The 25,238-nt window shown below is 45.7% G+C and overlaps 1 protein-coding gene across 5 annotated transcripts in view; it reads left to right on the top strand.

Annotated features, from left to right (window-relative positions):
* ANKRD11 (ankyrin repeat domain 11) overlaps nucleotides 1-25,238 on the top strand; it is a 142,638-nt gene that overhangs the window by 75,226 nt on the left and 42,174 nt on the right. For 4 of the 5 annotated variants that reach the window (XM_044427817.1, XM_044427816.1, XM_044427820.1 and 1 more), the window contains one exon: nucleotides 18,915-19,059. In XM_044427817.1, the coding sequence (XP_044283752.1) occupies nucleotides 18,973-19,059 (87 nt within the window). In that variant the 5' untranslated portion in view covers nucleotides 18,915-18,972. Of the gene's footprint in view, nucleotides 1-15,980; nucleotides 16,133-18,914; nucleotides 19,060-25,238 lie in introns of all 5 variants that reach the window. The other variant, XM_044427818.1, reaches the window with a different exon arrangement.

Below are 25,238 nucleotides of genomic sequence, written 5' to 3'. Positions count from 1 at the left end.
AGCTTAGAATCCGGTTCACCTGAATCCTTGCATGTCTGATCATTTTGCTCCTTGGGCCTGTGAATTCTGGCATGTCATGCTTTTAAAAAAGAAATCCTGTTCTGTGTTCTGCAAGTCTGTTCCTTTTCTGGCAGAAATGAAAGCAATTTATCTTTCACCACCCTCTCTTTTAAAATATGGAACTGTATCCAATTGCTTTTTTACACCACAGCTGAGATTCTATTAACGTGCACCCTCCAGACTTCTTAGTGAAGCAAGAGAATGGCTTTTATTCATAACAAGAAAGCCGTGAAATACAATAAACCCAGCCCACAGCCTCCGCTGAGCTTTGGCAAACAAATTGCTCTTTGACAGCACCATAGGCAACCCTCCCTCTTGGTGTATACAAAATAAAATAATATTTCCTTCAAGACCTGAGTGATCATTAGCTCATTTAAGAAGAGATTGTCTCCCCCCGCCCCCACCAATATAAAGGAATTTGTTTTCAGTAACAGATGCATATGAAGTTCGCATTTTTCTGGTTGGCACCATTATGTTTGCAGATTTTCATCTGTTTCATTTGCAAGTCACTTTCTAGTGTAATTCTGGAACTGCTTTGCAATGCACTTTGCAACAAGCCATTATCTCTGGTCACCTGACTCCTCCTTTCCCAGTCAAGCGCACAAACCCTGGATCAGTTCTGACCTCCACTCAAGATTAAGATTATCACTCAGAGACATCTATATAATATGAATATATCTGGAAAAATGCACATTTCTGTTCCCATGCCACTAGTTTCTCTTCCAGAATTATACAGCTGGGCTTCTGTATCAAAATTTCTCCCCACCAAAGCACTACCTACAAGGATAGAGGGAAAAGTGCTCTTTAAATATGTTGCAAGCATTGATGTAAAGGAAAGCAGCATCGTGGAGGGAGCTGAGTATGGGACAAAGACCCCACCATTTGTGGGTGGGGAAAGAGAAGAGTCAAACGGATCGGATCTCGCGGGAATGGAGTGGTTATTTGCACCAAAGCATGTCCAGGATGCCGTTCTCTCAACATTACTAAGCACACAAGGATTATTTGCAATGTATGTGGGCTGGCCAGGGTCGCTCTTGCAGCAGAAGCCAGAGGGGAGACTCAGATAAACGAAGGGTGGAGAAAAAGCAGGGAAAGGAGAAAAGTTCTTCCAAGAAGCATAGAATAATGCAGGGATGAAGTCAGGGAAAGGAAGGTAAAGGAATGGAGAGAACAGGGAGGCAAAATACTGGTAGACGAGTAACAAAATCGAAGAAAAAAGAAAATCAACAATAAGGAGGTCAATAAAGGGTTAAAAGGTGCGTCGGGTGGGGGGAGACAGGGTGGAGGAAAGAAGCAGGGCAGCAGTGGTGGAGGCTGGCCCTGGCCGCTGCTTGGTGGCACGTCCGCATCGGGGCAGCTTGAGTGCAGTGCTGCGGGTGGGGGCGCTCACCTGAGCGGGTGGGTGGGCCTGCGGGCTGGGAGCAGGCACTGTTGGCCAGCTGGGCAGACCTGGAACGCCCCCTACCCTGTGCGGGAAGGGCTGGCTGCCACAGCGCCCTTAACCTTAAAGGGCCGTTCGCCCTTGGGCAGCGTGTCCTGTGTGTCCTGCTGGTTCGTGTGAGAGGGGCTAGTAGGTGGAGGATCACTGGGGTCTTTCGGTTGTGCACTACTTAAGAGATCAGTTTTGCCAGAATGAAATACGGCGCCTCTGCAGATAATGGACCTGTTTCTGTTCCCTCTTATTAAGCAATTCTTAGCTGCGACCCAGATGGCTAGGTTGGCATCTTCTATTAAGCTGTTGGATAATAAGTTTACCGCATGCTTTAGGAAGTTTGAGCGGGAGTGTTCGCTATACAGAATACGTTCCTTGAATGCTTGCTTTCCCCATCGTGGACAACGTTCAGGGCAGATGCTGTTCTCTCTCCTACTTTTAAACTGATCCTATTTCTTGGCGTTTACTTTAAGTTGATTTGGCATGCGGTCTGCAAGACTACCTCTGGAAAGGAAGGCAGGTAGTAGGGACACATGCTAGCTTTAAATAAAGTGAGCTTTAGAGCCAGTTAGGCTATCAAATGGCTTTGAGTTTCAAGCATCTGCACAGCTTTCTAATGGAGACCACTGGAATCTCTGGAGAATCTACACTCTCTGTTCAGTCCTCGCTTATTTTAGCAAGAAAGAAGCTGATGGAATTTGAATGAAGGAAAAGCAGATGGAGCAGTATCAGATGTCAGAGCTGGCCTAAAGAGGGCAAGCGTGGGATTGCGTTGAATATCGGCTTCCCTCTGTTGGAAAATTGGCTTTGTGAAGGAAAAACCTTGCAGAACAACCGAATTTGCTGGCTTCCCTGGCTGCTGTCCCCACTCTCAGTAATGTTCAGCTGCTGTTGTTTGGGTGTTATTGGCAGAGTTCAGGATAGTCTTTGTACATTTTTATACTCAGTGATCATTTGCACAAAATGTGCATTCCCCACTTTATCCAGGGTACTGCGCTTGTGGAGCGGTGTGCCAGCAGCAGCTGTGGAGTTTGGAGGCACTCTGGAGTAGGCCAGGTTTCATAAGGTTATGCGGATTCTTGTATGGCAGCTATGCTTGGCTGGCTTCATGGGTGCCGGTTATTAGCTCAGCCGCATCTGAGAATCCCTGCGATCATTTTCCAGCATCCATCTCGGTTCTGGCCTCAAACTGTATTTCTCCGAGGAGGTGGCTTGTTTCAGCTTAGTTCACTGTGGCTGCTTGGGTTCTTCTGTGTTTGAATTCCTGTGTTATTAATCAATGCAGATCACCTCAGAGATCTGAGTGAAGGGAAGAAAATAGGTCAGTGCAGTATGTCATCCCTGCTTTACCAGGCTTGTTCCTAAACTAACACCCCTCCCTCCCCTCCCCTCCGTGCTTTCCCTCCCCCTTTGCTACTTCTCCTGCCACACACTACAAAGATGTTCCCATGGCTTAAGGAGCATGAATAGAGATCGCCAAACAGACCTTTCACTCAGAAAAGCCTGAAGGCACAGAACAAAACAAAGGTTTTGGCCTCTTGGTGGAAGGTTGAAAGGATGGAGAGATCATTGACATGCAGATGTTCTGGGCTGGAGCATTTGTGCTGCTGGTGCTATAATTTCCAGGAATATGTAAGCAGAAGTAACAGAGCATTTATTTATCTTCAGCTCTGAGGCAGCAAATGGTCCCATTTGGCTATCACAGGAAGGGGTCGCTGGCAGCGTGCGTGATGCTGGGCTGAGAGGCCGGGGAGTCCTGGTCCAAGGCCACCAAGTGGGCTGCACGGGGAGCTCCCCACAGCCCCAAATCTGCGGTTGTTTCCAGCGTGTGGCAGTGCTCCTTGTGCATCACTTTTCAGTGCCACAGTCTTAAGAGGCGGGTTGCATTATTATTTCATTTCTGCAAATAAGCTCCCCACTGTGCCCATGGCTGAGGAAGACATTCAGTTCAAGTCAAGACCAGAGCTTTCCAGTGGCCTCCTTCATTTTGGAGGGTTTGGTTAAACAGAGTAGTTCAGTCTGTCAGCCCAAGAATGCAGTGGAGGGTGAGTGTGTGTTGCTGTTTGTTTATGGGGGGGGGATTCTGGGTATTCTGCATGGCGGACTGTGGTCTGGGGACTTGGCTTTTGAGGGAGAGTTGAGACTTGGCTTCTGAGGGAGAGTTGATGCATTGAATTTGCATTAAGGATCCTTTTCCCTGCCCCCACAGTTTCTTTTACGCAGCAGCTTTCGGAAGTGCTGTGGCTACTGGCACACTCAAGCAGCCCCCCCCCCCGCTATTGCCTCCCACGCCGTGCAGCCTTTTGCAGGGCCTAATCCAGCGGGCAGAACCGCTGGAATGCCGATGAGCGGGCGGAGCAGTGGGGCCTTGAGCGGTGGGCGCCCCTGCACTGCCGGTTGAGGCTTCATGCTTTGCAGCGAGATCAGCGTGAGCTACTCTGTAGCAAGTTTAGAGGCAGGAAAATAAATCACATCCCAGTAAGGAGGAGGTATGTGAGAAATGTCCTAGTTTAGAGGAAGGCAAAAAGAAAAAGGGAAAGAAAGCCAGCCCTGGTTGTTGCTGTTTAATCACCGTGAAGGTCAACAGCAAATGTATCAGTGGCAAGCAAGAAAGAGCAGCCAAATTGCCTGCCTTGTTCCTGGGCTTAAAAATTAAAAATCAAGGGCACCTCAGATGGAAAAATCCTGGCACGAGTGTCGTTTTTGAACTGGGCCAGCTTCCTGAAATGCAGGCACCGTTACCGTTTAGGCTGGTGTAAACACTTAATAGCAGGGGCTGCTTTATGATCGGGCGGGTTTGGTGTGCTGGCCGTGGTCTCACCGGCCTGCTTGAAGGACAGGGATTACTTGGGGGGCTAGGCGAGTTTTCTTATGCCCGCCCCATTAACTGATCAGAAGCAGGCTTGCTTCCCTGGGTTGGGTGTTCCTGCCCTGCACCTGGGCGCTGCGGCTCCCGGCCCTGTGTTGTGCTCAGTAGGAATGCAGTGGCCACTCTCCAAATGTTTTGCTAGTGGACACAGTTGCTGGGAATTAAAGTCCAAAGGGCACCCAGTGGGGGAAAGATCATGCAAGCTCCCGTTCACACCCGGTGCTTGGAAGGAAGAGTTTTAGGTGGTGACTTGCCTCCAAAGCACAGGCGTAACACGTGTTCTCCGGCCATATTTGGAATCCTCTTTGTGCTTGATAATTTGCCTGCCACTTCGAAGCAGCCATTTGGGAACTGTGTGGTCCTTAGAGGGAACTCAGTCGGCCTCTGGACACGGAGCCCAGTCTTGGTTCGGCCCAGTAAAGTTACTGGATGGAGGCAGGCATGACCAACATACCTCTCTCCATCCACGGGTACTGCTGTTGGTCACCCTTCCACTGATTCTTCTGTTGGTTGGAGGATATATGCTGCCAGACCCAGAAACAGAGGCTCCCCCTGAAAGAAAGGCGGCTTTCCCAAGCGTCACTGTGTGAATGGGCAAGCAAGTGGACGTGAGAGTTCTCCTAAGCCATTCTCATAAACAAGTCTGGCCAGCACTGTTCCGCACCTCACACTGACCAGTACTGTGAGCGAGCAGAATCCAGTGAGGCCGGAGCAAAGTGTTTTGGGTTGCTCTGTGCAGGTAGGCAAAGCGTGGTAGCATGTGGCAAATTTGGATGGCTTTAAAAGGGGATTAAATGAATTAGTGGAGGAGGAGACTGCCGGTGGCATGCATATTATATTTATGTGCCGTTTCCATATCAGAGGCATAATTTCTCTGTATACCCCTTGTTAGGGATCCAGTGAGATGGGGAAAAAAATCCAGTGCTTTATTTTCCCATGGAAAATTTTGTTTCATATGGTCATTAATAAAAATTGCCGATGTTAAATACAGTATTATGCAAGGTCAGTGGTTTCAAAGTTGTAATTAATGGTTTTTGGATATTATATTTAGAAAGTAAAGTAAAGGACTGTAAATTTATAAAGAAAACTGACTGAAAACAATAAGCATAAAAGAATCTGGCCATACATTGCCTGGAAGAAGAAATGCAAACCGCTGGAAAGCAAGTGCATCCCCGGCAGGTTTTGCACGCAGGCATAATTGTAGAATGAGCGAGCCTGCGACCTTCAAATTGAGAGACACAAGTTACTGGTCAAGATTGAGGTCCAGCACCCCCAGACCGGGCCGTGGCCCATCGTTTCTTGGTGGCTGGTCTCCACTGGAGTCTGTTTGTGTGCCAGAACTGGAGCACCGGCGGAAGTAGCCCTGGGGTTCCGATGCAGAGACCAAATGGCAAGAGATGGTTGCTCCCGCGATTCCGGCGCTGCTGCCCCAGTGTGTCCAGGGCATTTGGCCGGCTCCTGCTGCAAGAGAGCGTTGGGCTAAGCCAGGCCACGGCAGTCGGATTCGGCAGCTCAGCCATCTTGTCCTCAGACTGGGCACCCTTCTCACTCTGCCCTGTTGCCCTCCCCGTCGAGGGACTAATCTCTGGAAGCGTCATGTGTTTCTGTTCTCCCTCGTGAAACCGCTGGCACTTTCAGAGGGCGGCAAGCATTTGTTAAGCTGCAGCGCTCTCCTCCTCGTTCCTCTTGGTTGCCCTGCCTTTATCCAGACAGCGCCCGGCTTCATTTACGCTGTTTGGACCCCGATAGTGACTCCGGCACGGCATACACACCCATCAAGCACCAGCTTCTTTACCAGGAGCCATCTCTGCTGTCCTGCTTGATACAGAATTCTTTGCTTCTTCATGCATGGGCTGCCTCCCTGCCCCATTCTGAAATTTGTTTTTCAAATTCTTCCTAAATTGATGTTGGTTACTTAGTTTTTTCTAAGTAGCCCTGAAAAATGTTATATTCAAACCTGGGGTATCAATGGACTTAAATAAATTGTTGCAACAGTCAAGTGGTGGAAACTTATCCAAGAAGCTACACAGTGTCTCAAGCCAGGTTTCTCTGCTGGAATTACTTTGAACTGAGCTTTGCACAAGCTCTCGCTTTGTATCTCCTGGACATCGTCATCTTTGTGTTCTTGTGCCTTTTGTGTCCTCCAGATATTCTCTCCTTGTCAGGATACCTTTCTGCAGAATTGGAAAGCAGAAGTCCTTGAAAGACCTTCCACAGTCTCTGATGGAAGATGCTCAGACTTTCTTTGCCATCATTTAGAAGAGGAAAATGAAAGATTTTTAAAAGAATATATTAATGCTCTCCTCAAAGAAAAATGAAAAGGGTTGGAACCACTTGTGTATTCATTTCAAGTATTTATAGATATGAAGCTGGTTCCTTCCTCCCAGAAATAATAAAAGGGAAGGACAAAACTTGTGCTGAAATGGGACGCACTGCCTCGCTTGAAGTTACTGGCACGATAGTGCAGGGCACGGGGCAGATGAAGTCTGCCGCTTCCTGCTACTGATTTCTGCTATGTAGTAAAGTGGATGTGCACTTGCCTCCCCGGGATTTTTCCTTGGCACAGAAAGAACATAACAGCCTGTTCAGAATGGTCATTGAATATTCTGTGACATGCCGCTTACACTAGCAGGTGAGCTTGCTTTGTTGGGAAACAGTGTGATGAAAATCCGGACGGCCCTGTTGTCAGTTCTGTTCCTTCAGAGAGAAGCCAGTTAGACTTTAGCTTGCTTTGGTTCTTGCATTTTGTTTTTGCTGCTTTATTCTGGGTCTGCTTATATGTTTCTATATGTATTGGGAAGTGGGGCTCCCTCATGCAGTCAAGTCATGAAAGTTTCTTCTGCCATTACCTTTTTTGGAAACTTGCTCCATTGTTATAAACTTTGATGAACTAATAGTGAGTTCACTAAGGGTGGGAGGGATTAGTGTGAAAGGAGATGTGCTTGCTTTCTGTTGCAGAGTATGTTGAGCCATCCCTTCTGCTAAATTCTGCAACAATTTTAGATCAGCAAGCTAAAGAGCAAGGTCTTAAAGAAAGACGCAAACAGGCCACCTACCCGCATTTACTCCTGTTAAAGGGCAGCTTATCTGCCCAGTGAAACACAAGGCCTCCACGTGTAACTCTCCTACCTCTCCTGCCACTCCGTCGCATTCAACTCACACCTGGTTAATAATTTTTAGAATGTACTTTTGTGGCAGGTATTTGTTCTCCTTCCTCATGATGTACATAAGTAGATAATGAAATGCATTTGCTCACTGGATGGATCGTGGAGCCACGTTGCCAGGAAACTGAATGGGGCCAAGCTGCTCCGCGGGATTGTGTTTGCACACCCAGCTTTGGGGCAGCAACCTGCTATCAGTCACAAGCAGTGCTCACAAGGGAGAATGCACCCAAGTCACGCTCTCTTCGAAGGCAGCGTCAAGCACGTAGGTGTACACTTTATATGGCAATATGAAGGCACGGTCTTCAGTTTAGTTGTTGTTGGCTACCTGTGCAGCCTCATTTATTTTATGTGTTACTCATAGTTCTAGGACACTTTTCAAAATAAATTTCCCTTAAGTGGCTTTCAAAAAAGCAAAAATTAAGATGCAACGTAACATTGAAAACCAGCAACAACAATAACCATCAATTTTTAAAACCTTAAAATACACATTCAAGTCAGCCAGGTACTCCATAAAAAGATCGAATTTCAGCATGAAAGAGTAAACCATGCCTTTAGCCAAAGGCAACCCAAAATAAAAAAAGGGATTTGTTGGCTGGAGAATTATCATGGGGTGTGCAGCCTCTCTGGGGCACCTGGTTAGTCGTGACTGATGACCGGAGAGCTGCAGCAGGTGAACCTTTGCTCCTGTCTCAGCATGGAAATTCTGAATCCAGCAGTGCTGCTGCTGAGGCTCAGAAACCTACTTTCAGGAGAAGGGACTCACTAAAGGGGGCTTGCATATTCTGCATGACAGAGGATTAGGAATACGGTTACCTCTTGCTATGCTAGCTCCATGTGGGAGCCAGTGCAGTGGTTAGTGTGACCCAGCTTCACATTTCCACCAGGCCACGAAGCACACAGAATAACCTTGTGTGTGTCACAATGTTTCAGCCAAAGCACACTGTACAGGTACATTTTGTCGAAATGCCTTTATAGAAGTCAACAAAATGTGTAGGTGCTTAGATTTTCAGATCGGTTCCCAGGCAAGATGTTCCCCAGAGTGGGTTGGGGAGAAGGGTTAACTTGATGTTGAAGTCATGATAGCTGCATGGTCTGATGAAGTTTGGGTTGGGGGGCATAGAAAAGGATGATACGCTCTGCCCTGAGTTCCCTTGGCAGAAGGGTGCGATATAAATTCAGGTTTTAAAACGTTGCCTCATAGAGCTGTGTTGGAGAACACCCGATTTGTGGCCTCACTGTTGTGACGTGCTTCAAAATTGGATTTTCAGGGGCTCCATACTCAGCTACTAATTTAATCATATGCTCTTTGGTAAGGAAGCTGAAATAAGCCTATGGAAGTCCTTGCACAATAAACGTGAGCGCCCCCGTATCCAAGGGACAGAGTAACTTTGTCCTGGGGATTCGTGGCACATCTTGTGCATTACAAGACAGCTCTGATGGTGCCATTTGTTATCATTCTGAATGTACCATATAGCAGGAATTCAGCAAAATGTAGCCCGAAGCTCTTCAGTGTTAGGCTTGGAGCTTAGCTAGAAAAGACCTGCACTGGCAAGCATCCCATAATACTTTCATGGCCTGTTAGATGTGCAAGGTGCTCAAAGTGCTGAAAGGGGCAACTTGATGGAAACATCACAGAAGTGGGAATGATCAAATCCATATGCAGCAGTGGGAACGTTGGGCACAGTTTGGGAGACAGTGATGGCTCGCTTAGTCTTCGTGTTGACCTGGTTTGTATGCAGTGACGTACAGACTCAGGATTATTGAGTAGGGGTGATTGCTGGAGAAAGGAGCTGGTGGTTGGTTTCCACTGTAGGAATGAAAGATGCTGTTTGAATTGATTAGGGTGTTTACCTTGGGTGGATTGTTCTAAAGCCATTGAAGTGTAAGAGGAAAAGGTCTTTTTGGAAGCTCAGTTTAGGTCAGAGTGGGGTTGGCACTGAGATGCCCATTTGCACTGTTATTGCACATGTGGTAAAGTTGACGAAGGCCGCTTGAGGATTGGCATCCTACTCCTATTTTCTGGGCAGATATCTTCATTTTCTAGACGTGGTCAAGAACGCAGTCTCTGGATGCCCTGAAAAGGGCTTCCCTGTTGCACAGGAGGCCCTTTGCCCTCAACCTGGCCTCCTGGCAGGCTCTTGCGGGGCGAAGCCAGAGCTGACTTCTTGAAAGAGAGAGCTGGCTGCCACCCCTTTGGAGCCACAGCGACAGCTCTGCTGATTTGCTGGTCTGCTCATCTGTGGGCTTCAGCTTGGAAAACCACTGCAAGGGCTTTAACATCTTCCATGGGAGTCGCATGCAGAGAGAGGTCCAGCGCAGTTAGCTTTCCGCTGAGGGGTCGAAACTGGCACCTTGTATTGGCTTCAGAAATGTACAGGCGAACAGTGCAAATGGGCTGGTGCTTTAAGGGCTTAATTCCTAGAACAGTAGAGTTGGAAGGAGCCAGGAAGGCCAGGGACCCAACTTGGATCTTGTTTGCTGTTTTAATGGTCCAGATAACCACTGTAACCTTGAGTCCACAAGCTGACTTTGTGGAATTCCTTACTCTGTGGGTGGGATTAATGAATCGGTGTTTTGAGGGCGATTTCCATTGGCTCCCGCATTGGGAGCAACATCATCCATCTTGGCAAAACCTGCTCACGCAGTCACACCATGGAAGCACATGCAGAGCTTTGAACTGGCCACCGACTTGGAACTCTCTTGTCCCTTGCTTCACATACTTCCAAGAGGCTGGATTGTCAAGAAAAAATGGCGCTCTGAGAAAGCAGTCCCAGTCCAGGAGACTGAGTGCAGTGCATTTAGCTTGTACATTTTAAAGCCACTTGATCTAGCTTTATATATGCTACATGGATTAGAAGCTTGCAGTACTGGAGTAAATAGAGTTTAAAGAACTCTAGAAGGAAAAGGGCCTGCAGTTAAGGCCTAGATCATTCTAGGCATTATTTTGCCATAGATGTTTTTAAAGGAGCAGTTAAAATAATAATAGCTAAGAAACCAGGGAAAACTCCAGGAAAGGAGAGCATGTCTGGAATAAATCTGAACTGAAGATCAGTTTGAGATTACAATTAGGCTGTGTATATGTAACTGACTCATATTCAGAACGGAGCACTTTTTACTTCTGTACAACAATGTGCCTGCTTTTTATTAACACATTTCTGATTGTGTTTTGCACTGTGTGCTTCCATTAACTTTTTTGAAAAGATATTGGGGAGGAGTTCCTGGGGAACAGGGCAGGGAAAAGATTTCATTGAGATTTGAGATTTCATTGTGCTGCTGGTCAGACCTGAGACCAGATGAACCTCCTTATTCTCTTTTGGAGGGGTGTCAAAGGCTCCCGGGCAGACAGAGAAGCTTAAGACTGCTGCTGTGTATATAGGCTGATCTGGGAGGAAGGATGCTTGGATGTCTTGGGCTTGATCTGCTGAGTTCTCTTTGGTTCAGCCCAGTATTTGGTTCAACCCAGAGAGCCAGTGTGGCATAGTGGTTAAGAGCATGGAACTGGGACTCAGGCGATCCGGGTTCTGGTCCCCGCTCAGCCATGGAGCCAGCTGGGTGACTTTGGGCCAGTCACAGACTCTCAGCCCAGCCTCCCTCACAGGGTTGTTGTAGGGATAAGATGGAGGAGGAGATGTAAGCTGCCTTGAGCCCCATGTAGGAAAAAGGCAGGATATAAATCGAAAAATAAATAAATAAAAATATTTGAATTCTTCCTGAATAGGTATCTAGCACTGTGTTGCATGAAGTGCGGAGCCCTTGTTGGGATTCTGAGCATGCGAGAGAACATAGCAAGGGAAATACCTGGAATATGTGGTTTAGTCTTGACCTTCCGTACTAGTAATCTAATGAGGTTTCCGTCTCATGCTTTGGAGGTATGAGGATGGAAGATTGGACTGACGGAGGGAAATGGCGTTCGGCACAGTACATTCACGATAAGAACCTGCTTCAGTGAACAGGCCCCGGGGCTCCTGGTGACAAGTTATAACAGAAGCAGTGGTGATGCTTTGGTCAGTGGATCATATGTGCTTAAGTGCATATCCAGATACTTGTATGTTGGCCTTGATAATGGCACTTGGAAATGAATATTTGGGAGCAACATATGTTAAAGGAACAGTCCGCTCCAAAAGGTGTAAGGGTAGTGCTTCATTCAGTCTTTATCACATGGAGATTCTAGAATGCTAACATGGCCAGTTGCATTTGTACCACGAGAGATGCCTTTGGGCTCTCTCTTAAAGAGATGAGAAATATTTCACAGCAATGGTGTGGGCTCACAATCTGCGATAGACTATCTCTTTTAGGAGAATTGGTGAGAAGAGTGATGATAGAATTGTGGAATGGTGTTTCCACCACATATACTCTGAAATTTGCAGTAACAGCAGGTTCTTGTACTGTCTCATTTTCTGGCTAAGCATTGTGAAAATGGTTCTTTTTCTCTTCGGAGGCTGCTGCTCCACAGAGATCTGTATCTCGTACTTGGGAAGGAAACAAGCTCCTTGAGATTCCAAGCTCCCTTTCAGAACACTTCAAATGATACCTGATCCCTCTTATCTTTCAAAATAGTAAGAGAGGCAGCTTTTACTAGGTGCATATGCTTAGAGAAGTATCAGACTAGGTTTGTACAAACCATACGAATGTACAACGTGGCAGCAGGGTGTGTTAATTACTTGGGTTCTTTGCAGTAGACTTTTTATCACTTGGCTTTTTCTGTTCACGTACATTAAACAGCTACAGTATAATTATTTTCATGTGTTCTATATGTTTTCAGAGTAACCTGAATATACCCTTCCTCAGCAAAATGCATTTGACCAAACAGTTCCCCCTGCAAATACAGCATTAGAATTCACTTTTTAAAATGTTGACAAAAGCAGAGTTTGTGGTTTTAACACGTGCCTTTTCCAGACATCCTTGTCCTTTATCTCAGAACGCTGCAGGAAGCGAAATAAGCCAAATTCACACCAGCAGTATGATAATTGCTAACTTGTAGGAAGACTCTCTGGTTTTACAGTTTACTAAAATTTAGGTTACAAGTTTGTAGGCTTCTCATTCACTTAGCATTCCCTCTGCTTGGGGGGGGGGGTGCCTGTGCTACCTAATAAGATCACTTGCAAGTGTTGCTTAAATGTATGTTTCCTCAAAGACAAACTGAGAAACTCAAGGAGAAGTAAGTGTAGACAGAAGAATGTTGCCCTTTTGTTTCCTGAAACCACGAAGATGGTGCCCCCTGATTTCCTCCTGTTTTTAGAATAAGGTTTGTGTGTGTCTGTGCTGCAGTCAGTCAGTTTGCTTGAGAACTCCTGGGAAGTGTATGAGGAACTGTTTGGTCTACGTATACTATTAAAACCATTAATTTATAAACCAGTGTGAATAAATATTGAATAGGTAAATCTGAGCCAGAAATAGCAAGCTCTGGTTAAGAGATCTTTCAGCATGAAACATGAATTCCCAGCTCCCTAAAATCAAGAATAAAATAAATAAATCTTAAAAATTCAGCTTTCTCAGTAGTGACTCATTGTCGTACTAAATGTGATCCAACCTCCTCCTGAGGCAGTTATGATGCTATTGTGTTTGGCAGAATTACCTTCGCATTGTTGTTTCCTCCCAGCAGCCTCTTTTTCTGGCCCGAACTTGTAAGCGCCTTCGTTGGATCCTTGTGGGTGAATTCTGCTCTGCCCTGCCCTCCACCCATTCAGACCAGGAAACGTCTCGCTAAACAGAGCAAAGCTTTCAGTGCTCTAAGCAGAGAGCCCAGCGATAGTAGCCAGCAGCAATTAAATGAATATAGGGTTTGAGTTCATTTGCAGGGCTTTGCTCCTAAATTGCTTGAATTGCACTTTCTTCGGCTGGTGTCAGCAGAACCTTGAGAGTGAATTTGCAGTTTTGGAGGTGGCCAAAACCAAGTGTATATCCTGCTGATTTTATTCTTTTTTCCATTCAGAATGCTAAGATGGAAAGCCTTAATAGCTGCTCTAGTCATATATCTAAAAAGATATTATTTTCTCGTCATTCCTTTTCATCATATCCTAACTTAATGCAGGAGCTTGTTACAGCCTCCTGAGGCATATCTTTAAGGTGCCTCCTGAAACCAGATTTTCCTGCATATTTTTATAGAGCTTGAAGCTGACAGCCTTCATTATCAGGCTTTCAGCAATAGTCTCATCATTTTTAGGCATCAAACTATCTTTGTAATTTGAGAACCATTAGATTCATATCTGAAAGTTCTGAAATTTGGTCAGTGAAGCAACTATTTGTGACATGCTTTTTTTGGGGGGGCATGTAAGGAAGGGAAATCAATTTATATATGCACATGCTAGGACTTTCAAGGGAAATAACTTGAAAAATGGATCTTGGTTAAGTTTTAGAAGGCTTATCAAAGATCTATTTAATTATGAATGACATTTGTATGCAGCCCTGTAGAGTATGGTTCTCTGGGCAATTCATAATTATTAGAACAGTTTAAATCTAAAATAAAACTGTAACACCAAAAGGAGATTGTAAATGACATCAGGTCAAAGGTAACTGCATGGGATATGGTCAGTGGTTTTGAAGCAGCGATTCCGTGTCTTTGGTTTCAAGACTCTTGAGATAAACCTCTTTCTGAATTGTAATTTATGGGTTCAGTTGACTTGCCTCAGTACTGGAATGTAATCAAACAAAAGGCCATATAATTATCACTAAGCGTCTAATTTACTATCTTGTGTGTACTTGTGAAGGAAAGAAAGAAAGAATCAAGATGCTAAGGGATGTTATAGCAGATTCTAATTTCTCTTTTGCAACTGATCTTCTTATGGTATTAATAGCTGTTGCAATTTATTCTGTCAATAGATTGTTCAGATTAGTTGTGCACTGCCAATGGCACCTAAAGATCTGAAAATAATAAGAACTACCTGCCAGACTGTGAACATATTAAAACCCAAGATCCAGTTAAGGATGCTGTTTTGCTAATAGCTCTGATGTGCTTTCTAGAGGGGTCTTCTGTTCATCAGGTTTGGCAGCAAAGGGGTTGGCAGAGTATTTGGGTGAGCAAAGGCAGCTAAGAATTACAGTTGCCGCTACTTAGTCATTTTTGTATTTTAGAAAGGGGTGATAATGATGTTACTAATAAGTGCTTCTTTCCTAGTCAGGCCGCAGGGACAGGAATAGCTGCACACGGCAGCTTAGATGTTAGTCCCCATGCAGTGGTACCTGCATCATCCACCTGACCGCATTAGGGTTTCAGAAATCAGTGCCAGGTGTGATTTAGGGGCTTAGGAGTGCTCCTTGTGTGCTTCCCCCCCAGGAAAGCCTCATGAAATGGATGCACAAAAACTGGTCTGCAGATGGAAATGGCTGCCATTTCGGTGTGAATGGGCTGGTGAACGTGTGCTTGTGCATGGTGGAAGCCAGTTGCAACATGCTTGGCCGCATGCCACGTGCAAATAGTTCTTTGTTGCTGCAGAGAATTGTTGGGGGATAATATTACGCTGCTGAGCCTACTTGATCTCCTCCTCTGTGACAGACACAGAGTCGTTTGGTTCAGGGAGCTCAGTTAGCTGTTTACAAAACAGAAATGTTGCTGATAGACTTCCAGCACAGGGAACAAAGTTAGGAAAAGTAGATGGTAGAGATTTCAGGTTATAAGGGATTTGGCCCAGGTTTTGTGCACATGGAACTTAACCTTTTTAAAAACTGGACAGCAGTTGGTACAAAGTGAATAATGGCATTTCTTCTCACCACCCCTGCCCCCCCCCCCACACCTCAGACTCCTTAACAATATGCTATAAAACAAAATGGGGATTGCAGGCCCTGCTCATAATTGTTGTGCAAATATAATACTCCCTCCAAGCTGCTAAATAGGCCAGTGCTCTGTTTACATGAAGAGGCAGCCAGCTTTCCAAGTGTAATGAGTCAGCTACATGAACAGAAGGGGTGCAGAATTAATCTGGCATCCGTCTGGCTTTTTCTCAGTGAATCAGGTTTGCAAAACTCGCTGTAAAATAGGTATTGACCCTGGTTGCAAATGGCCACATTGCCATCCAGAGCAAACATATTTTTTCAAGAATAATTGAACCAAATGCAGGGACACATGCAGAGCATGGATTCATTTGAACTGGGATCCTCATTTGGATGTAGCTGTCGATGACTGAGCTGCTGAGAGGATTGAATGTCCTGGCTCCCCTTTCCCTCATGCTGCTTTTTATGTTACCTTCACCGTGTGGCCAAAGGAGCTTAGTGTGTGTACTAATATCCTGTATAGACTGTGTCTGAATTGGCAGCAGCGGAGGGCAAATTATTTTGGGTATTAATGTGCCTGGCTGCTTTATCATTTTGTGACTGTTAACGTGTGAAGGTAGAAAGTCTTTCAAGTCCTTTCCCATATTTATCACTGCTCCAGTCCCAATCCCCCCCCCCCCATTTGGTGATTTACCATGAAGCCTAGTTTGCAGCTGATTAAGGTGTGGAATTTCGCTTCTTGTCCTAGGGAGCAAGGTTGGAGTGTCCTCCTCTGAGCTGATGTTAGGATTAGAAGATACTTGAGCAAGAGTTTGGCTCTGAAGATGGGCAACCAGGTTGTTTGGAGAAAGGAAGAGACAGGAATGTGTGTGTATTTGTGCATATTTAAAAAAAATTCAGGTAAAAAAAGATATTGAAAGCCTTATATCTTTGTTTTTTAACAGCTGCTGTCCTCACTCTACCTCTACAGTCCCCCAAGAAAACCAGACATCAACAAAAAACACCAAGAATACAAAAAAAGAATAGAACCTCAAACACATGTACAGAAAAAAAAGGGGGGGGCAAAACAAAAACAAACCAACCAATGAAAACAAAAATTAGCCATGCAGTAATGATCGGAGATACAGTGACCTTTTCTTAAAACTGTTCCTAATAATATATGTAAAGTTCCTGTTCCACATCATTGGTATTGGTTGAGGGAGGTTGAACCCACGTGGGCGTGAGAGTTGGTGGCGGTGGTCTGTTCTCGCAGTCCATGAGATCGGCGCTCCATTGCGTGGCTGAGGGAGGTGGCTTGCCGTTCCGTTCCCATGTTGTGAGTCCCCAGCGATCGTTCGTGCCCTGTAGCCCACTTGCGATGCCCAGAGGACAGCTCCCATGATGGGGAGAAGCGATCCAGCAATACGTTGACATCCTGAAATAGCACAATAAACAAGCAAACAAATCCATTATACACTCCAAGTAAACAAGTCGACATTTTTATCTCATTCAGTGACATCACATGAGGAGATGTGCATAGACAGTGGAGCAGCTGACATTTCAGATTACCGCGCACAGAATTAAACCTCCCTCTTCCATCTGGCTTGTGTGTGCATAGCCTTGAGAACAGGCGGCTCAGCTTTGGCCCCAGCAGGCCTTCCGCAGGCCTGCCTGCCTGCCTGGGTCTTCCTCCTCCTCGGCGCGAGCTGCTCACTTGCCATCCAGGCAGGGCCTTTCCCGGAAGGTCAGCCTCTCTTTCTGGAAGCGCCTTTTAGCTGGTCTGTCATCCAGATATAAGGGCTCCTATTTCCCAAAATGGCTTGTAAAACTGTTTTGGTCCTCCTTGTTTCCCAAAACTAGTTTTAATAGTTGCCATCACTTTTTACCTAAAATAACATTTTGATCTCTTTATTATAACTACTGCTACTACTGTTGGAGTTGCAGTTTTGTAGCACATGGGCCGTATGTGCTTTACAGAGTGCAAATGGCGGTTCAAAGTCCTCCTTAATGATCTGTTTGAATTCCTAATCTGTATTTTTCCATGCGTGAAGAAAGACACTGTCTGAATGTTTTCTGGAAACATCATGATGCTTTTTTGCTTGAGCTGGTGTTTGGTGGCTAGAGTGAGTTCTTTATTTAGAATATCTCTCCCACCTTTCTGCCTGACAACAGACTTTCAAGACGCCTATTAATTAGGCTGATATTAGGAAGAATGAAGATACTAGGATTTTCTCCAGTTAATACTTTTTGGGTTTCACTTCTCCCTAATAATGTTTTCAATTTGCTTTTTAAAATGGTGCCATTGGAAATAGGGAGTGCTAGAAATGCAATGGAAAGCAAGCACTTCGGGGGCTTCACTTGCCCTCTGATCACCCATGCTGCCAGCAAATAGCTTCCTGGTGCTTTAAAGGTGAATAGCAGGTGTTTGATAATACATGGTGCAGCCTTCTCCAAACTGGTACTGCAGGAATTGTGGCCCAGCATATCCGGATGCCAGTGGGTTGCAGAAGGCTGAGGTGGTGGAGCTCACGCACAAGCATCACGATAGCGCAGATCTTGCCCCGGGAGGCGAGTGTAAGACTGTTGCCCTCTTCTCTTGTGTTACACACAAGCTCTTCCTGTGCCTCCTTTTATTCTTAGGCAGGTATTGTCTGTAAAGATAGAATTCGGTTAAGTGCGGCCTGAGAGGGAACATGAACATAAACATAGCTCCCATGTAGCCTGAAGGGCCTGATCATGCCTCATTTTGGAAGCTAAGCAGGGTCAGGCCTGGTTGGAATCTGGATGGGGGACTTCAATATTGTGAACCACCCAGAGAACTTCGGCTATGGGTGGTATAGAAATATAATAATAATAATAATAATAATAATAATAATAATAATAATAAAGCATAGCTGAATGTGGATCATACAGGGTCCAGCAACCTTTAGGATGCATAGGAGACAAAAGACAGTGTTGAGCAAAAGCTCTGCGGGCCTATGGCCTCCTTGCACGCAGGAAGATTTTCTGCAGAAATCGCTACCTGCTATCAGGCTTTGGACCATAAAACTCTCAAATACTAGAGGAAGTGGGAGGAATCCCTTTGATCTTTCATTAAGTCACTCCTTTTCCCAATCCATCCCCAATTGGTCGTGAATTGGGAGTTTTCCTATTCCTGGACAATTTCCTCCTATTGTTCCTCCAAACACACATGTGCGCATGCAAGAGTGTGTGTGAGAGTGTTACTGGACACGGCATTTGTCTCACCAAGCGACTTTTTCCCTATGTGCAGGCTCTCATGCTCCTTTGTGGCAGACAGAACAAGATTTTTTGCTGTGGGAGCTCATTTCCTTGACTTGAGTTAAAAGGGTTAACATCAGTGGGGAAGAAGGTCTAAACATACTAGCTGCAGTAGCCACTGCTACTGCTTCATACTGCAGGTAGAGGTGGCCCTTTTATATATAAATCTTTAACGTTTACAAAAGTATGGAATTAATGAAGATGTTCACACAGAACATTCACAGGGGAATCGTAGCTATGTTATTACACTACATACAGAGTTTTACCACGTGGGCTTTGCTTTAGGGATACTAGCACAGTGCCTCAGGTTGATTCCGTCCGTCTGTCCGTCGGTCCGTCCTTCCTGTCTAACACTTTACCTTTATTCCCCCCCTTTTTTGTGAGATCCTAGTTAAACACCAGTGTGTTTCCTTTCATATTACAGACAGTTGATGATGAAGCGATGGCGGCATAAATGAAGGCCAAGTAAGGAAGGCAGAACGATGCCCAAGGGTGGGTGTTCTAAAACACCACAATTGGAAGATTTCTCTCTCAGCAACGACATGGTGGAGAAACAAACTGGGAAAAAGGTACTGTACTTTTCTCATTTGTCTTTGTTCAGTGATAACTTCCATTTTATGGGGAGATGGGTACTTCCCTCATACTTTTCTGTTCTGCTTCTGAGTAGGATTTTTCTTAATATTTACCCACATAGTAATAGTGCAAGAAATGGATAGGAATACTTTTTTCATCAGTTGTCTTCTCTGTCATTTTGATAATGTTTTAAGATTTTATTTGCCAAAAATGCCAGCTTTTCTTGATATGGAGCAGCGTACTGCCATGGGCTTTTGCTGCTGCCAAGGGCAGTGCTTGTTGAGCGCTGCTTGGTATTCTGTGAGGTTTTGATAAGCAGACAGAGGTGCGCCTTAGCTGATGAATTCCCCCACTAAGAGCTTCCATCATGGTTCATAGCGTGGCTGATAATGCAACACGTGAATCATGGAAGCTGCACGACGCTATAGTTCCTTTTCTGTCTCGCTTCCAGTCATGGAGAAAATCTCAATTAAACTGATGTTTGTGTGTTACTTAGCTGTTCGCTTGGGTAAGTTACCTCTTTGGAGCATTGCCCCCATATCTGTGTGCAGCTTTAGTCCTGTTTGGGGATTCAGCATCCAAGTGCTTATGATGGCACGGGTGGGGCACTGGGAGGGTGCCCCCACTCCTTTCCTGTGTTGGCGGGGAGAGCCCCGTGGGTCGGCTTCTTGCGCCATCTAGATCCTTGATCCACACACTGCGTGCAGAGCGCAGGCCCCTCCTTCAGAGCGCCCCACACACAGATGGGGGGGTGACAGGGCCAGAAAAGGCGACGGCAGAGGGCGAGAGGTCTGTTTCATACCTTGACAACCGCGTTGATCCTTTGAGACTGAGTGAACTTAAAAAAAAAGTTAAGGCTGTCTGGGAAGACTGAGTGCGAGAACGGAATATATATTTGCAGAGGCGATTGCCAAATATAGCAAAAGGAGAACTGGAAGTTGAGACATAGCTGCAGAATGTCGCTTCCCCAGGACCGATATGAAAGAAGTTGCCAGCGTGCCCATGACGTGGAATGCCCAGTGACGCCAACACCTGCGGATTCTGATGGCTGAGCATTTTCAATGGAAGCCGTCAGTTGGGTGTGCAGTGTTTTAGGCGAAGGAAGCACTTGGTTCCACTCCGCAGTGTGCTTCGATTTCTTGTCTCGTGTCACTTGTGGGGCCTGTTCACAACCCCCAGTAAACCAGAAATGCAGAGAGCATTCGCTTCGCGTGAACACATCAGTGAGCCGGTGCGCTGCCTGGCAGTCCTTGCTTGGCTCGTTGGGCCGATGGCAGTGGCTGAATGAGCCGGGGAGGCTCTGCTTGTGGGTTCGGTGCTGCATCCAGACTTGAGCTCTCCGGGGGTGGGGGTGGTTTTCCTGACAAGCCAGAATGATGCATTTGCTTTTGCCTTATATTCTGGCTTGCCAGGGGAGCAACAGCCCAGAGTTTCATTCCTAGGCAAAGTGCAGGTGGCATTTTCCGGGGGGGGGGGGGGGGGGGGGGGGGGGTAAAAGCCCTGCGCATGAGGCGGAGCCAGGTGGGAGAGGCTCATCTGCGGTCCGACAGAGTTCTTAGCAGCTCTGACTTCGGTGTGGGGAGCCTGCCCATGGTGCTTTGGTGCTTCGTTGTAGCCGCTTTGAATCATTTAACATAAAGCAGCATATAAACAAAGGAAGTGTGAAAAGAATAATGTGTGTGCAGCACCTGTCTTCGGTTTGTTGTGTCTACTCAGAAGAGGTGTTCAATACGAGTGCGTGATACTAGGAACCACCAAGTACGGATGGTAAAAGTGCTTTGCATGTGATGCTTCCATAGCGGTGTGTGTGGGGGGAGGGAAGAGGAACAGAACGGGGGTGCAGACCATAATGCGTGGAGGTTACTGTATATCCAGGAGTCCGGAGCTACTGCCCCTTCCAGATTTCTGAGTTGTACAAACGATAGCGTAGACAGCTGTGCTTTTTTCACAGGAATGCCCATTTTCCCCTGCATCTGTGTAGTTAAAATGTTCCATATGAAGCAGCTCTGACGTGCACCTTTTAGAGGCTGGGAATACTAGGAACAGTTGTCTCAACACCCTGGCGATCAGGTGCCTGCCTCTGCCTTCCCACTGTGCATAGCAATGCAGACTTGACAAGGTCTAGCAAGAGCAGAGGAGGAGAGCTTCCCTGTTTGCCTATCCCTTTTCCCCTTGTAGTGGGCAGTCTTTTGTTTGCCAGGGGCCAGGCCTGAGATGGGAATTACATGGTGAAGGAGGGCGCAGCGACATTTCATTGCTTTCTAGTTAAACTTAGATCTCTGGGCTGTAACAGTGGCGAAGTGGAAGGGCAGTTGGCCATTAGACCTTTGCTTCCAGGGATTGCTTTGTGTACATCGATTTGGAGCGCAGCTTTTAATTTGTCTTGTGTTTGTCAATGCTTTCTACTTGCCTGCCTTCAGCTGTCTCAGGTTTACTGTCTCAGAGGGTCCAGTTTAGAATGTACTGTGCGGCCCAGTCTTTTCCAGGATTGCCTGAAACAGTGACAGGATCATGATGTTAGAGGCGAAGCAGTCTGTGCTGTCCTGGCACCGGGAGCAATTCTTGGGCGGGCCTGACCCTGCCTGCACTCTGGAACTCCAGCTCTGACAGGAACGGAGGAGGCTGCTCAGACAGCGTTTGCCGCTGGCTGAAGTGCCGTGCAGCCCACTCCTGTCTTCACCAAGTGTCCTTGTCTGTGTGCTCGGCTGCAGAAGAGCACGGCCAGCCAGTTGGAGGCGACTGCCTCTGCAGGAAGACGCTGCTGGAGTTCTGAGTGGTCTTTCACAGAGTTTGGCTTGCTTATCAGGGGCCACTCTTAAACGGGATTTCGTTTCATTTATTACATCTCTGTGCCACCTGATCGCCAAGGATCTCTGGGTGGCTTGCTCAGCTTCGTTGAGTCAGGAGAAGGGCACAATCTTACCATTATTTTTATTTTGTACCCGGCTGCATGACAGCAAATCACTTCAGATACTGAACTCTTTATTTCTGCCATGGAGTTAAGAGAAGGCGGAAGAGTACTGTTAATTCTCAGTCCAATAGTTCATGGTGCCCAGTGCGGTTTGCAGCTTAAAGTTCTGTAGAGAAAGAGATGGCAAGGGAGGGCAGGATAGCAGAGGCGCTAGCGTTGAAAGCCATCACACCCTGTACTCCAGGGTATATATATTTATTAGCCATGTTTGTCTGGATGCTTTGTCCGATTCCTTATGTGGGTCATCTGGATCACATGGTGCTTTCTATGCAGTCTTCAGAACCCAAGGAAGTAGAGAGCCCAAATGCTTCTACAGTTGTCCCACACAGAAAATCACCTGAAATATTTATACAGCTAGATAGAATCACAAACATGCTGCTGAAAGTATGTATGACAGTGACCTAGTATGTAGTGACATAGGTTATTGCTATGTGTAAACCTGGAACTTGGGGTTCCTAGTAAGAGGATCTGTGGTTTGTCGTGAGTTGTGAACTATGGTTTGTTTAAACCATGCATTGTTATGTGCAAATCCAGAATGGCAACAGAGGTTGTGTGCAAAGATGATCAAAAGCTGAGCCTTTTCAAATGTCAGTACTGCAGTGCAGCATAGGCAGTTGGGGAACAGGAAAGAGTGGAGGAGGAAATAACTGAGGGACTGAGAAAACAAGCCATGGCTTGTTTGCTTTGTCTGCCAGACGAGCCCTTGATAGGGCAGCAAACCATGGCTTTAGTAAACTGGGTTAGCATTGCATGTGAACAAGCCAGTGTGGGATGACCTAAAGGGCTAACTGCACACTTGCAGACTCTGATAGAGGCTGGTGAACACATCCGTGGAACATGTTCCTCCCGACCAGAATGCTCAAGGTGATCTTGTGATGGAAAATCACAAGGATGGAGGCCTCCAATACAGTAATATTACCGGTATTACTGTAATAATGGGTGACCTCAACTACCCTCACATCAACTGGATAAACATACATTCTTGTTCTGACTGAGCGGTTCAATTTTCCAGGGTCCGGAATGACTGTGCCCTGGAGTGGCTGGGTGTGGAACCAGCCAGAGGAAAGGCAATCCTGGATTTAGTCCTAGGTGGAGTTGGCCAGGGCATAGCGCAACATGTAAATGTTGTTGAGCCAATAGGTAATATTGGCTCAACACCCTGGTCTCAGATTCAATATACAGTTAGGTGGAAGACTGCCAGAGAGGTCAAGTGTAGTTGTGTTTGACTTCAAAAGAGAAAATGCCTCAAAAATGAGGAAACTGGTAAAGAAGAAGCTGAAGAAGGGATTCAAGAAATTTAAATAGTTTCAAAGCACTAGCAGATTTTTCAAAAGCACTCTTTTAGAGGCCCAGATAGTGTGCAAACCACAGTGAGAACCAGTATTTATTATTACTTAATGTCTGTACAGCCCAGCAGCTGAAGCTCTGTTTGGTAGCCCAGAGTCCAGGAAATCTCCAGCTTGGGTCAAGCTATTGGGGAGAAGAATGCTTCCTTCAAAAACTGGAAGTCTTCGACCAAATGTAAAGAACAGGAGGAGACCACCAGCCTGCATAAGGGAGATGCAAGCAGACCATCAGAGAAACAAGGAAAGAGTTTGAGGAGCACATTATTAACAGCATTAAGGCTAACAATAAAGAATTGTTTAAATATATCAGAAGAAAGCAGCTAAGGAAGCAGTTGGGCCATTGGCCGATAATGGAATTAAAGGAGCACTAGGGGTAGGGAAGATTCCAAAGAAGTGGAATGAATTATTTGGTCAGTCTTCACAGCAGAGAACAAAAAGCAGATACTTGTCCCTGAGCTTATATTTACAGGAAGGAAGTCCAGATAGTAGTAGCAAAAGATGATATTCTCAGCCTTGTTGACAAAGTGAAAGCACCAAGTTGCCCAGTCCACATGGTGTTCATCCTAAAGGTATCAAAAAATTCAGGTGTGAAATCACTGACCCTCTTACCAAAATATTTAACATGCCCCTTAACTCAACCCTTGTACCAGAGTATTGGAGAATGGCCAGTGTGACACCAAATTTAAAGGGGGTGGGCAGAGCAGGATTAAAGGCCTGTTAGCTTAACAGCTGTTCTAGGTAAACTAGGTAAATTGCTTGAAAGCTTGAGAGCTGCTGATACCGAATTCGTGTTCTGCAAGCCACAGGACAGAGGCATTCCCCATCCACGGAAGCATTTGAACCATCCAAACAACAGCCCCATACAGAGCTCTTGCAGTAGCCTAGTCTGCCTGCAAACCAGTTAAATCTCACACGGTAATTCATTAAATACAGCAGTTTCTACCCACACCTTTCTGCACTCAAGGTAGTTCACAATAAAACAGCTACAAATTATAAATGCTCTCCTAGAATAAAACAGTAAAAAACAACAGGCAGAAATCATGAGAGAGGCCAGATCTAATAAAGCTAAGTTGGCCAAGAATGAAATGTGGAGGCTTACCTTGCTGTTGGCATTATTTTGAAATAAGTATGATTAAAGTTGTTTTGACACCTTATAACTGTTTCTTAAAATTACAAGTAAAAAGTGGGAAGCAGAGCATACAGGCAGCTTTAGTTTCCAGATTCAGTAAAGTTGTCTTCATGAGAGACAGAGAGCAACCAAGAATTTTCACCCACCAAAATCTGTTTTTAAATAGCAAACAATGCAGGTATTGTATTTTTATATGTACATTAGACACAATTGCCCCCTTGTTGCTGCCATTCTGAGATTCTCAGCATGGAGCTCTCTGCATAAGTGTGTTATTGTTCAGGAAACCCCAGTTTCAAGGGTTTAACTGGGACTCTGGCTTTCTTCTTGGAACACACACACACACGCGCACTCATGCAGTTTAATAAGCTGTCTGCATTCTCTTGCCATGCTCTGGAAGTATAAGATGTAGGAACCTCTGTTCCTGGGATTGTGCTGTTAGCGTAATATGAATTCACTCCGATAGAAATGGTATTTCTGAGCATTTTTGAAGAGGCACCTTCTTTCCTCAGTGAATTTTATTTTGGGAAATAAACAGTGATGCACTGAATTCGAGATCATACTTTATAAACATGTAGAAAGAGACTTACATAGTGTGTCAGAGCAGCAAATCATGGGTTAATTATCCCAACATTTGCTAGGGTGCACCTCAGTCTAGTATAAAGAACCTCCAGTCAGCTCTTAGTGAAGGTTGGCAGCGTGGCACGCTAACCTAGGCCGATGGCTTAGGAA

The sequence above is a fragment of the Varanus komodoensis genome, unplaced genomic scaffold, assembly GCF_004798865.1.
Source record: "Varanus komodoensis strain SLA01 unplaced genomic scaffold, ASM479886v1 scaffold19, whole genome shotgun sequence".
Taxonomy (NCBI): domain Eukaryota; kingdom Metazoa; phylum Chordata; class Lepidosauria; order Squamata; family Varanidae; genus Varanus; species Varanus komodoensis.
This window is presented reverse-complemented; position numbering and strand designations above follow the sequence as displayed.